This window comes from Balaenoptera borealis, assembly GCF_965194805.1.
Source record: "Balaenoptera borealis genome assembly, chromosome: 1".
NCBI classification, from domain to species: domain Eukaryota; kingdom Metazoa; phylum Chordata; class Mammalia; order Artiodactyla; family Balaenopteridae; genus Balaenoptera; species Balaenoptera borealis.
The window spans coordinates 174,068,257-174,081,493 of NC_138860.1; the positions used below are offsets into that span (position 1 = coordinate 174,068,257).

The window sequence follows — 13,237 nt, forward strand, 5'->3', positions numbered from 1 at the left end:
TGTTGCAGGTGTGGTACCTAAGAGGCTTAAAAATAAGCCTCTGGGGGGCAAGCTTGCAAGTTATAAGACGGACCGGCTTTGAAAGGTTAGGGCAAAATCTCTCTGTAAACAAAGAGACAAGAAGCTCCCTAGGGAAGCTTTCTCTTCTAAAGGCAAGGGGAAGCCAGGAACCTGTTTACAGAAGTTCATATACCTTAAAATTAATAAAAATTCTATACCTGTGGGAGATACTGGGTGATCACAACTCAGAGATGGACACAGCAAATGCAATATCTCTCCAAATCCTTCCTTTAATGTCAGGTAGTGCTTCAACCCAAACACACACAGGATACATACCGTAGAGAAAAGGGACCTGAGGGCATCTGAGTCATGCATGGTATGGTAGGTACAAACCTTGGCCCAATGCAAAGGAGCAGTCAAGGGCCTGGAAGAGGGATGGTACTCTCTTTCCCATCTCCATTTCTCTTTCCTACTGGGCTTAAACTAAAGTCCATGGAAGAGAAAGAGCTTTCAATTAGTGGAACCAATGAGGGCCCAGGGCCTTGGAGGGTAGATTTGGTTGTACAGTATTACAAAATATATTTAAGAAAAAACAGCCCAGGCCTCCCAGCAGCCCAAGTGTCAGCTGGTCCAGTGGCTCGACCTCTACATGTAGGTGTTGGACAGGGAAGGGGGAGAGAGTGATTGCTGGGCACTGGTGTCAGTTCATGATGGAGCAGCATAAGATTTTCCCTGCCCTGTGAACATGTACATAAACATAGCCCCCTCCCCTCAGCCCTGCTCTGCTGCAAGGAACTGGCTGAGAGTAAGTGACAGCTGGGCACAAAGTGTTCAGTGAGACCAGTTATGGGGTCTAGTGCAGTGAAGTCAGTCATTCATTTAGGACCTATTTTCACACAGGGGCAAGGAAAAACCAGAAACTTCTATCTCACCCTTTAAACTGGGACATTCCAACCTACACAATTACCTGTAACGTGTCTCAGCTCAAAACAGGCAGCTTCTGCTAAGGTTTGAAGTACGGAAAACATATAATGCAGCTCTTCTCTTAGTCCAAGCTCTAGCTTTCGGCAAGACTGTTGCAGAAGATTTCTAATTGAGAGGCAGAAACATCTGCAGTGAGGAAGGCAGCTGTTGAAGGAATTCCAGGAGCATGAGACTGAGTTTGCAGAGCTGAGTGCTATCAGTTTCCTTTTCTACTGATATCTTCTTCCTTCAGTGCAAACTTCCTCCTTAGGACCTCAGAGATAAGGACGGCTGGGTCTTCCTCCTTCAATAAACTCCGGTTCCTAGAGACACAATAATAGCTTATATTTATTGAGTACTTACTCTGCCCTGGGCAGTGTTTTGTATGTTGGAATACAATCTCATTTAATCCTCACAACACTCTTATGAGGTAGAAGCTACTACAATCCTTTTACAGATGAGGGAACTGAAGCACAATGAGGTTATGAATTTACCCAAAGTCATTAGTCACTCAGTAAGTGGTGAATCCACAGTTCAAAACCAAGCTTGCTGGTTACAGATCTCATCTCTTAACTAGACATGGCTTTACTATTTCCTGAAATGGCTACAAAATGTGGGCCAACCTGTTGGTATTGGCCTGTGGTGGCTAAGCTTCTGTTCCCACCTTCTGGCCCTATCTTTTCTTAGTAGCATTTCCCCAGGTGAGCAGGGGAAGTGACTGATGACTCTAGGCTTTTCTGACATTTATTCGTTCTGGGGAAAAGGTGTGCTGAGGATTTACTATTACCTCGTCTCCCTGCCAGGGAAACTGAGAGATTTTTTTATAAGCAATCCAGAATTTATAGTAAAATGTTCACATCATAAGGGACCCGTGGGAACAAAACCAGTTTCAGATTAGGGTAGGTTCAAATTACCTGATAACATCAGGTAATTTCCTGGAAAATAGTTGCTTGAAATTCTAGTGAACTCTTACATACATACATCCTCACGAAAGCATTTTATTGGTCATTATGCTAGATATAAAGGCCAAGATTGATTATTAAACCTTGAAAACAAAAACAAGAGGAACTGCCTTCAGTCTGTCACATGTCTGAACCCTGATGATGGGGCTACTTTCCCGTTCTTAGTCATCAGCCCAGCTCCTTAGTCATCAACCCCCAGCACCTTCTATCAACAAAGGAGGAAAGGGCCCAGGACACAAGTGAGAGGAAGGGCTTGGCAGTAAGGGGTCACAGATCTAATATGGTACAAGAGGCAGGTATAAGAAAGTTGGAGAGTCCAATCTATAAAACATTGACCAGAAGAAAAAGGCTCAGTGTGGCCCCAAAGCAGCAGCAGCAGCTGAATTTGGGAATGCAGGAGAACAAAGAACTGCGGGTCCGTATGGCCAGAGAAGGAAGGTAAAAGTAACTTTCCTACAGAATCGACTACCAGGACCCTTGTCTAGTTTTCCGACGAAAATGGGGCCAGAAAACACAAAGGGATCCTTGTGCGAGGTGAGTCACTATTCCTTTAAGAGGAACTTCATCAGCTCAGGAGACAGCCCTCACCTCCCCACCCCCCAAAACAGTTTTTTAACTGCATTAACAAATACAGCTGCACATCTGGCCTCTGGATTTTGAGGTCCGGATGTCAAATATTTCGATGCCCAGGAACCTGCATTTGAATAAGCTCTTTTGGTATGTCCTGTGCAGTAGGGAAACACTGCAAGGTGGTGACTCCCTCAGGCTGGAGCTCTAGGGCTTCTCTGCTAGATGAGTTTCTCATGGTAGGTATTTCCCACATCCCCTTACACTGACATCAGAAACACCTAGAGCTCTACTCCTTGGAGGTTCTGCTTTGGTAAGTTTAAGGTGTATTTTTTTTTTAACAAATCTGAGCACTTCTGATAGGTGGCCAGGTTTAGGAACTACCTAGGAGTCTCAAAAGCCTCGTTCATAAATCTCTGAATTTGTAGGGCTGGTTTGAATAATGGACCACTGTGTTTAAAGGAAATGTTCCTTTCACCAAATAAGTCTACTTTTTTGAGATACTAAAATAACTATTACGCAATTATGTTTTGAAGGGTGGGGCATGGGGACACTTGTCACTAGCAGTATGAAAACTGAAGTGGTGAAGCCCCTCTGGGGGACAGAAGCTGGATTAGATGAGCCTTCTTGTAAAATCCCTATTAGTCTAACAACATTTGGTTGGGTTAGATCACCCCAACCAAATGTAAAGTGTTGCTCTTTCCTCAAACTGGGGCCCCAGGCACTAGCAAGCAGGCAGCAAGCTTTGTGAATGAAATAACATGACTACTATTGAGGACTTACTATGTAAGTACTTTCTATTGGATTATTGGCCACAGGCAACTTAAACAATAAACAGATCATCACAGCTCCTTATAATATACTTACAGATCTTGGCTCTGCTTCACCCGGTGAAAGTCCTTTAGGATACCCATCATATCTGCAAAGCTGCTGGCCTTGGACAGAGAGACGCAGTCATCTTCTTCAGACGAGCTGCAGGTAGCCTTGTGTTCTGGTTTGCAACATTCAGGGCTGGCAGAACAAAGCAGGGGGACTGATGGAAGCTCAGGGACCTCTACCTCGGTCTCCTCGGTGATGTCACTAATGACAAAGGAAGTTGTAGAGTGGAATGAGGATCCAAAACAAGGTAAGGGAGAAGAGACATTTGAACTTCCTGGAGATAAGAAATCTGGCGTTAATGAAGCCGAAGCTGAAAGAGAAAACAATAGGCATGGATGGACATTGGGGCTAAAATACAGCAGTTACATCTCCCTGCAAGCACTGCCTACCAAACATTCATTTCCTAGGCTGACACCATGACATCCTGGGTTCCTCCACTACCTTCCCCTCTCAGGATCTCAAGAAGATGTAGCAGCACTGGGCTCTTCCAGTGTTCCAGGAGGGCAGAAAAAAAGCCACCCCATAAGGGCCTTGCCTCCTAAAAGCTCCCATTCTGCAGTGGGCTGTGGAGTGACAGCACTCTTTAGACTGAAGCAACAGTGCAGAACCAAGGCCTGAATTTGCCCTTTTCTCTAACTAGGCCAGTGCTTCTGACTATGCTCCTTTGAATCCAGCTATCTGTGACTGAAAGAATTGTTCTGAAGCAAAAAACCAGAATGGTGATGGTCCTCCTAGTGCCCAGATTTTAATGGATAGAATTTCCTCAATTGCTAAGTCTCTAGGGAACATCCTAGGGACAAAAAAAGTAGCCAACAAATATAAATGGAAAATTCAGGTCCATTTCCTCTATAAAACTGCCATATGAGGGAATTAAATACATGAAGATTTCAAAGAGAACACCATGATTTTTATGTGTTCTACCAACTGACAAGGTTTGGGAGCTATGACTTTGAGTCAGTGAGGAGCAAAACAGTGAGAATGGGAGGTATATGAGGGTTAAACACTGAGCACCTTGGGAGAGATCCACCTGTTAGTATTTCCTGCATCTGGTCATCCCATTCATTTCCAGTGGTTCTGCCTTAACTGCAGACAGAAAGGTGGAGGAATGGGTGGAGGGTCTCTGCTGGAAAGGGCAAGGAAAGGGGAGATAGGTGCTTACAAAGAGGGATGTCTCTTAGTGGTAGGGAATGCTTATTTTTCATATTGAAAAGGAAAGCCATGAGCGCTCATGGAAGACATGATCTTAAAGACACTTGGAAGAGAGTGTTGGTTTCTGTGGCCAAGGCGGGGAATCTGCCTGGGGCCCCAGGTTAAGTGAAGATTTTGTTCCTAACCCAACCAGTCAGCCCCAAAATGGCTGACGGAAACCATCCAAAGATTATAACAGGCTAGCCAGGCCTCATGGCAACCTCAGAGCCCTAGGCCCGAGTACCCCCGAACCAAGGACCATCCTTGTCCCTATCCTGTCCAAAAGCTAAGCAAAAAGGAACAGCCTGCTATATCCTGGTCCTAGCTCAGGGGCTCTTACCTGCATCAGCTGCCACTATTTTAGCAATCTGGCTGCGCAGGTGGCTCAGCTCCTCCTGCAGCTCTGTGGTGCGGCTGAGGGCCGGCAGGGCTGGCTTTTTCAAGGCCAGGAGCCTCTCCTCCGACCCACGGAGGTTGGGCACTGAAGCATTGCGCTGAATGACGATCAGAGGGCTGGGCTTCCAGGTGTGCCTCAGGGGGCGTGTATCGCTCCTGGACCAGGGAAAGACAAGTGTGTCAGAGAGAGCGGGCCATTGCACTGCTTCCACAATTCCTTCATCCACTCCTACAAGAGTAATACAGCCAGGTTCTGCTCCCACTCTGAGCCCACAGCTCTCATTCCTGTTGCCCTCCACCTCTCACTCTTCCTGCTGCCTACCACCTCATCTGGGAAGAAGCTCTTCATTCCCCAGCCGGCAGGCTATTGCCTCCGCTACCTGACCCGGGCGTAAGTCTCCTCTTCATCTGCAGCAATCCAGGCGATGTCAGCCAGAGTAGGGACTGGGGGCACATCCCTCAGACAGAGGTCAGAGATGTTGGGCAGGGTCTGTAGGGAAGCAAAATTGATCAACATTTACTGCCTTCATGATGAAACAACTGGAGACTGGGCAAAATACAAAGGAGGAACACCTAATGTGTAGGGAAGTCTTCGTAGATGTCCCAGTTGGAAATACCTTGAATAAGAGGCCAGAAGCAAGAGTCTGTGTAATTACAAGTAATTCAGCATGGCTGGAACAGGATTGGTGGGGTGGGGTGGGGTGGGGTGGGGAGTTGGGAGAGACTGGAAAGTGAATTAGGAGCTTTGATTCTAAGATCAGTAATGAGCCACTGGAAGATTTTAAGTAAGTAAGGATCAGATTTGAGGTTTTAAAAGATTACTCTGGCTACTGGATGGGAAGGTGCAGAGACCAGTCATGAGCCTGTTGCATCCTCCAAGCAAAACACGGTGGCCGAGAGCAGGGATGGGACCTGTTTTTATATACAGTGTTTTACTGGAAAAATGGTCATACCCATTTGTTTAAGTATTATCTGTGATGGCTTTTAAGCTATAACTGCAGAAGTAAGTAGTTGTAATGGAGAGCAGTATGGCTCAGAGCCTAAAATACTGGGTTGGCCAAAAAGTTAGTTCGGTTTTTTTTTTTTTTAATTTATTTATTTTTTGGCTGTGTTGGGTCTTTGTTGCTTTGCGTGGGCTTTCTCTAGTTGTGGTGAGTGGGGGCTACTCTTCGTTGTGGTGCGCGGGTTTCTCATTGTCGTGGCTTCTCTTGTTGCAGAGTACGGGCTCTAGGCGCGCAGGCTTCAGTAGTTGTGGCACGTGGGCTCAGCAGCTGTGGCTCACAGCCTCTAGAGTGCAGGCTCAGTAGTTGTGGCGCATGGGCTTAGTTGCTCCGTGCATGTGGGATCTTCCAGGGCCAGGGATCGAACCCGTGTCCCCTGCATTAGCAGGCAGATTCTTTTTTTTTTTTTTTTTTTTTAATTTTATTTTATTTATTTTTGGCTGTATTGGGTCTTCATTTCTATGCGAGGGCTTTCTCTAGTTGTGGCAAGCGGGGACCACTCTTCATCGCGGTGCACGGGCCTCTCACTGTCGCGGCCTCTCCCGTTGCGGAACACAGGCTCCAGACGCGCAGGCTCAGTAGTTGTGGCTCACGGGCCCAGTCGCTCCGCGGCATGTGGGATCTTCCCAGACCAGGGCTCAAACCCGTGTCCCCTGCATTGGCAGGCAGATGCTCAACCACTGCGCCACCAGGGAAGCCCCTAGCAGGCAGATGCTCAACCACTGCGCCACCAGGGAAGCCCCTAGCAGGCAGATTCTTAACCGCTGCACCACCAGGGAAGCCCTAGTTCGGTTTTAAGTAAAAATAAATCACATTTTTCATTTTCACCAAGAACGTTATTGAACGTATTCACTAACCCAACGAACTTTTTGGCCAAACTAATATTTACTCTCTGGCCCTCTGCTGACCCCTGGCTAAAGCAAAGGGGTCTTCAGTGGTACTGGCCAAAGTTACTTTTTAACAGAGATGACCACTGCCTAAGAGTGTCTTGCCTTCTGGTTGTGAGAATACAGGTGCAAGGACATGGACAATCTGTTATAGCAACAGGAAATTTCTGCTGGCAAGCTCTTTACAACACCTTTGTAGCTAACTGGTGTTAGCTACTGGTGTAACATGTTACAGCAACAAACACTGTTAGAAGCAAACTTGATAATCTGACTATTTAGATTTAAATAAAAAAATAATTATACAAAAGGAATCATAATGTAACTCCTTAAAATAGCTCCTTCACCCAAATGAACAACTAGGGAACAGAGAGACTGAGTGACACCATGTTAAATGAAAAATTAGGAAGGTTCAATTATGTACTTACTGATTACAACAAAGAAAGAACCATGCGTTTAGAAAAAGATGGAAAAGAACTACACTAAAACATTAACAGTTATTGTGTCATGACTGTGTGATTATAGGTAATTTGTTTCCCTTTCTCCTTTTTTACTTTTCATAATTGAATATTTTTATATGGGTAAATTAAAGAATAATAAATCAGCAAGATTCCCTTCAAATATTTAAAGTAATCAATTTACAACAAATCTAGAGATAATTTCTCAAAAATCCACCTATACATGAGTTAAGTTCAGAGGTTTCTGTTACAGACTGTTTGGTAGGTAGATCAGGAGTTGATAGGAAACCTGGGTTCACAGGAGTGAAGTGATACTCCAGGGTTACAGAGGAAGACTTCCACTGACCCAGGAGCTAATGCTAAGATGGGCCATTTAGGGGAAGCCTCCATTTGCTTTCCTTGATTAGCCAGAGTGCTCCTCTGCTATCGGCAATTAAATGAGTTAACATATATAAAGTACTTAGCACAGAGCCTGGCACATTGTATGGGCTCAGTAAATGTTAGCTAGTATTACTAACACTACTCCTGCTCCGTGGGAGCCCGTGCCCTTGATCATCTCTGCCCAGCAGCATGCAGGCAAAGGACTGGAGGGGCTACAGCCGAGTGTGGGGGCAACCCCGACAGACTCACACTCCCTAGCTGTCCTTCCCTTTGCTCCTGATGCTTGAGGCAGCTAGGGCCACTTCCTGCCCTACACAATAATTGGCAATCTGGGTCAAGGGACAACACCCTCGCAACCCATTCCTGACTAATACCAACCCTGACACCAATTCAGACTCCAGATCAAGCTCCTACACAGACTTTGCAGCTCAGCCATGTGACATACAAACTCGGCTCCTTCATTTTTGTTTCGCCCTGGGCCCACATCTTTTCAGGCATGTATTTCTGTCTCCTTTGTGTAGGCAGAAAGCTGAAGTATCTCTTTTGTGTCCCAGCTCCCCAAATGCACACACCTTAACCATCTAGCCTGGAGCTGATGCTTAACCATTAGCTCTCAGAGGGAGGCAGCTGGGACTAATAAACGTTACTGAGCTTTCCACTGCACAAGGGGGTCTTACTCACTTGGGCCAGACAAGAATCTGTGCTGCAAAGTGGGTACTAAAGGCCCCCTAGGCACAGAGGTGAGACTGAAATAGCCCAGTAAAGGAATGGCTAGACTTGGCCAGAAGGAAGAGGATGGGATGTAATGGCCTCAGGGAAACACTGAAAATAGGTAGCTAGAAGTGACCAGGAAAGCAACCTGCCTTGGCAACGCCAAGGAGTCTGGGGCACAGAAGCAGCACCAGCCTCCCGTACACTCTGAGCCTCTACTCTGCCTGCCCTTCCAGCTCACTTACCTCAAAGGATGCCCGGGGACATGGCTTCAGGGGCAGGTTGGTCCCGATTCTTCTTACTACACTTCGAGCAGCCCCATGCGGCTTGTTTTGCCAGATCGGGATGGTCTAGAGCAGAAAGAGACAGGGACGGCCACAACCTCAGAGAACATCCAACTACTGTCCCCATCCTCTCCCCCTGTCCCCTTTAGCAGGGGCCAGCCTTCACCTGGGCCAGCCACCTAAGGGGACACCTGCTGCTGTCGAGGCACAGTCAATGCTGGGAGGGTCCAGTGAAAGGGTGAGGAATTAGCCGGGTGTAGGGATCAGCCAGGCTGCCCTCCCTTCCCTCTGCACAGAATGATGGAAACACATTGACTCCTTAACTGCCCCAAGATCATAGTTGGTTCTGCCTTGGGGGAGGGGATGGAAGGGAGGACCCTTCAATTCCAGGCCTGGGTGGGGGAAGAATTAACTTGAGAATCTCAGAACTGCAGCAGGTCCGGTGCTTAACCTTCCCCACCACACCCTTGCCCTGGGAATGCCCCTTACCACACTGGCTTCCATTCCCGACATTTCGACTGGCTCCTGGACTTGAAGGACAAGGCAGCCACAGGGCAGCTCTGGAGGCTTGGGGACGCAGGAGGCGTGACGCCTTCATATCAGGCCATCTTAAGGAACCAGACTCCTCTTCCTGTGAAAGAGCCCCCACAGGAGACTCAGTGGCCACCACACAAGCCCCACAAAACCAGGCCCTGCAGAGCCATGACTAACGCTGAGGCTTCTCTGACATTTCACAGGGGGAGAAAACCAGCCAAAGAGGCTGCCCTCACCCAACAATGGCTTCAACAAATCCAGACCCTTAAAGGTTCTATTTCAGATTCGCTATATGAGCTTGGCCAACCCTGGGAGGCTTCCTGAGCACTTAGGTTTCCTGAAGCAAAGCTTCTAAAGAATATATATGTATAACTGAATCACCGTGCTGTACACCAGAAACATGACATTGTAAATCAACTATACTTCAATAAAAAAAATTTTTTTTAAAAAGTTGATAAGAAAGATAAAACAACAAGCAAACTTCTTAAGATGTAAATAGAACCCTTTGGTAGTTAAAAAAGCTCATGGGAAAGCCACAGTGTAGGCACCATCCAAGCCCAACATTCATTCCTGGGGATAAGATGTAAAAAGGCCAGCATGTGCCACCCAGCCTAGCGCTGCTGGGCCCCCATAAGGGGAAGAGGTAAAACAGACAACAGTAGAAAGAACAGCCAGCCACCGGTAGCCAAACTCAGTCTACTGGGCTACAAGGGAAAAGAGCCAGAAGTGTTTATCCTGGCTCAGCCATCTACTGGCTTAGTAGCCATAGGCAAGTCACTTAACCTTTCTGAATGTTGGTTTCTCCATCTGTAAAAAGATGACAAGAAGAGCTGCCACTCTAAGTTACCTTAAGAGTCAATCAGTGAAACGGGATTTTAAAGTACTTAATGAACTGTTAAAGCAAGACACAGATGGGTGGAGTTGCTGCTGACTGGATTCCTCACAGCTGCCCTTGCATGGTGAGCAGCTGCAGTCAATGAGCTCATTCAGTCCCTTGTTCATCAAACACTAACAACACTCGCTCTGTGCCAGGCCCTGTGCTGGGCACTGGAGGGGCTATGGAAGGAGTAAGACACAGCCAGGCTCTCAAGGGACTCATAATCTAGACGAGAGATAGGACCTGAATACATAATTCTAGCCGAGGCTGAATATCACTGCTTAAGAAAGGCACACCAGGCAGGTGGCCAGGTGAGTTCAGTCCCCGGCCCCAAAGCGAGTTCAGAGGGGGTAAGAAGGGAAGGAAAACAGCACCACCACCAGAGGTCTAGGAAAGGAGTGTGAAGAGATATGTAAAAAGCAGAGTATGGTAAGGCCGCAAAGGTAGATGAGGGTGGGGTTCAAGTCACGAGGGCTGGGAATGCCCTGGGTAAGAAGTCACTGGGGAGCCAAGGGCAGCCTCTGAAGAGGGGCTGGGCTGCGCTGACCGGAGCAGCTCTTTCTGGAAACCTCCCTTGGAGGGTCTCTCTTCCACCGCTAGGAGAGGAGGTATCACTCACTTTACGATGCATGAGGAAAAGAAGCTAGAGAGAGGAAGGGACTGGTTTAAGGTCACTCAGTGGTCACGGCAGTAGAAAGTCTGGTCCAGACCCTGCTGCCTCCTGCACGGGCTCCATCTTCTCAGCAAAGTTCAAGCTTTTTTATCAAAGTCCTTTTGTGTGCCAGGCTCTTTGCTGAATTTCAGTGGCTGCCACAAGCTCCACATGACACTGCTTCCCTGTGTTTCTCACTTTAGTCACTGCAGCCACTTCCTCTCCAAACTTACCTCCAAACTCAGTTGGGCCTCACCCTCACACGACAGCCAGGGGCATCTTTCTAGAACACAGTGCTAATCATATCCCTGCCGTGCTTCAAACCCACTATGCTTGCTAGAGCCAAGAGGATAACATCTACACTCCTCAGCATGGCCAGCAGGCCGGCCCCAATCAGGCCCAACCTCATCTTTCTCTGCCCTGTGTACCCAACTCCCCGCAGCCTACAAGGCCTGTCCACTCTGGTCCCTGCACACTTCACGGCCACACCTGCTTTCCCCTTGCCCTCCAGCCACGCTGGCCTTTCAGCCCCTCGATGACCTTGTCCACACTATTGCCTCTGCTCGAAACACCAGCACCCCCTTCTCCAAGCTCATCCTTAATCATTCCTGGAGCTCAACTCAAGCATCGCCTCCCCTTCCCCGACCCGCACCCCGCGTTTCCTTCGAGCAGCAGTAACTAGGTAACGGTGTGCTGTGCAGTTTGTCCGAAGGACGGGGACTTCCCAGGCACAGCCCAGCGCTCGCTCAGTACACAGCAGGCACTCGAGCATTTGTTCAATTAAGACACGGACCAACGAGAACGCCGACTTAGCCTTGAACCCTCCACAATCGTCTGGCTAGAAGACGCGGCCAGCAAGCTGGGGGCTGGTTCCCACCACCTCTGCGCGCGCACTGCCCCTTCCGAGGCTGCTGCCCCAGTGTGTACACGCGGTCCCCCGCCGGAGACGCAGCGCCTCCCGAGCGGGGCCTGGTCGCATCACCCCGGTCCCCGCCGAGGTCGCCGCGCTCAGCGCAGTTCTGCGCCGGGGGAGCCGCCGCGGGGACCTTGCCCGGGACACGCCTCCCCTCCCCCGCAACAGCCCGACCCGACAGGGCCAAGGTCGGCCAAGTTTTCGCCGCGGCTCGGGCGGCCCTTGGACCCACAGGCCCGGGGCCGGGTCCCGGAAGGAGCGAGGAGGCGGCCGAAACGAGAAGCCTCTGGTGCAGCTGGGTGACTCGGGCGAGCAACTGCCCCTGGGGACTCAGTTTCCCCCGACATAGTGAGGCGGACGACACGGGCTCCCGCGAAAACCGGCGCGGGCACAGCAGCCGCGGGCACCGCACAGCGCCCGGCACTAGGCCGCGTGACTGCCGGGCCGGAAGGCCACGCTCCCGCTCCGGGGCGGCACTCGGACCTAGTCTCACCTCACACTGCAGCTCCGGACTCGCTCACCTCACCGCCCCTCCTACCACAGCGGGCCGCCCAGCCTCAACCGCCCTCACTTCCGCTGACCCGCCCCCCGGAAGCGATCCCTAGCAGCTGCGCACAGAGCCGCGGCGGCGCGCGCCCTCGGAAGGCGGGCCCTGCTGGGGGCGGGGCGAGCGAGGGCTCTGCGGGGGAGGGGCGGCGCACTTGCAGTTCCTGAGGGAGGAGGCACACCCACCAGAGGCCACGCCCCTGCCTGTCAAAGCCCTGGGGAAAAGCTGATTGCGCTAGGAGATCCCTGAGGCTTGCCCGGTCTCATCCGCCGCTGCTGTCGGCCTCCTTGCCGCTCTCCGCGCTTAGTCTCGAAACGACTTCTGGAAGGGGTCTTTGTTGCTATTCGGCCCCCAAATTGATCGGTGACTGCTGTCCCCACCCCTACTGCAAACTTCAGAATCCTCCCTCTGGCGTTCAAGGCCCCAGACTTAGTGCTTGGCTGCCTCATCTCGCCCTGGTGCCTTCACAGTTCATGCTTCCCAGCCAAGACCCTCTACAGTCTTCTCTGCAGCAAGAATGGGCCTCTTTCTCCTCTGACTCCTGCCCCCCAGTGCTTTGTAGCTTTCTTTTATTTTAGCCTTTATGTATCTCTCTCTCTCTCTCTCTCTCTCTCTCTCTCTCTCTCACACACACACACACACGGTACATTCAGTGAGTTGGTTGATCAGATGGGTAGATTGATGGGGAAAGACACCAGAGGCATTGCGAAAGAGACCCACATTCCTTCCAGTCTCACTCACCCACTCCCTCTTCGTGCTCAAACCTCCAGGGTCCTGTCTCCACGGCATCCAGGCCTGGGTCACATGCCCTCCTCTGACTTCAGCACATGGATGTGCCTGGCTCCTAGGCTGCAGTTTTTTAGGCTCAAAGCTTGCAAGCCCTAGCTGCCAGGGACAGATGGGCTTCATGGCAGGGAGAACCTGTGCATTCACACAGGCATCATGCTCAGACTGACTCGTTCTTGCTTTAATGCCCTGTTGTTGACCTCTTGAAATTAACAAAATAGTTTTCTTCAACAGGGCCCTGCATTTTCATTTTG

At 49.7% G+C, this 13,237-nt stretch overlaps 1 protein-coding gene across 3 annotated transcripts; it reads right to left on the reverse strand.

Moving 5' to 3' along the window:
• Positions 1–265: 265 nt before the first annotated feature.
• On the reverse strand, positions 266–12,274 carry MTFR1L (mitochondrial fission regulator 1 like). 3 transcript variants are annotated; one of them, XM_082366963.1, is made up of 7 exons: positions 12,144–12,274; positions 9,164–9,305; positions 8,636–8,740; positions 5,336–5,445; positions 4,900–5,111; positions 3,360–3,681; positions 266–1,286 (listed from the first exon to the last, which is right to left on the reverse strand). In XM_082366963.1, exons 2-7 carry the CDS (start codon positions 9,185–9,187, stop codon positions 1,181–1,183), a joined length of 879 nt encoding a protein of 292 aa, XP_082223089.1. In that variant the 5' UTR covers positions 9,188–9,305; positions 12,144–12,274; the 3' UTR covers positions 266–1,180. The 3 variants fall into 3 exon arrangements, with proteins under 3 accessions (XP_082223089.1, XP_082223091.1, XP_082223090.1); XM_082366965.1 differs by lacking the exon at positions 12,144–12,274 and adding an exon at positions 11,883–12,132; XM_082366964.1 differs by lacking the exon at positions 12,144–12,274 and adding an exon at positions 10,705–11,847.
• Between the last annotated feature and the right edge of the window lie 963 nt (positions 12,275–13,237).

Excerpts from the sequence above, each read along its gene's own strand:
- MTFR1L (XM_082366963.1), bottom strand. The coding sequence starts at position 9,187 with ATGTCGGGAATGGAAGCCAGTGTG. Across the intron at positions 8,741-9,163 it reads CGGGAATGGAAGCCAGTGTG|ACCATCCCGATCTGGCAAAA; the intron begins GTAAGGGGCATT and ends TTTCTGCTCTAG. Across the intron at positions 1,287-3,359 it reads GTGAAGCAGAGCCAAGATCT|GAACCGGAGTTTATTGAAGG; the intron begins GTAAGTATATTA and ends TTGTGTCTCTAG.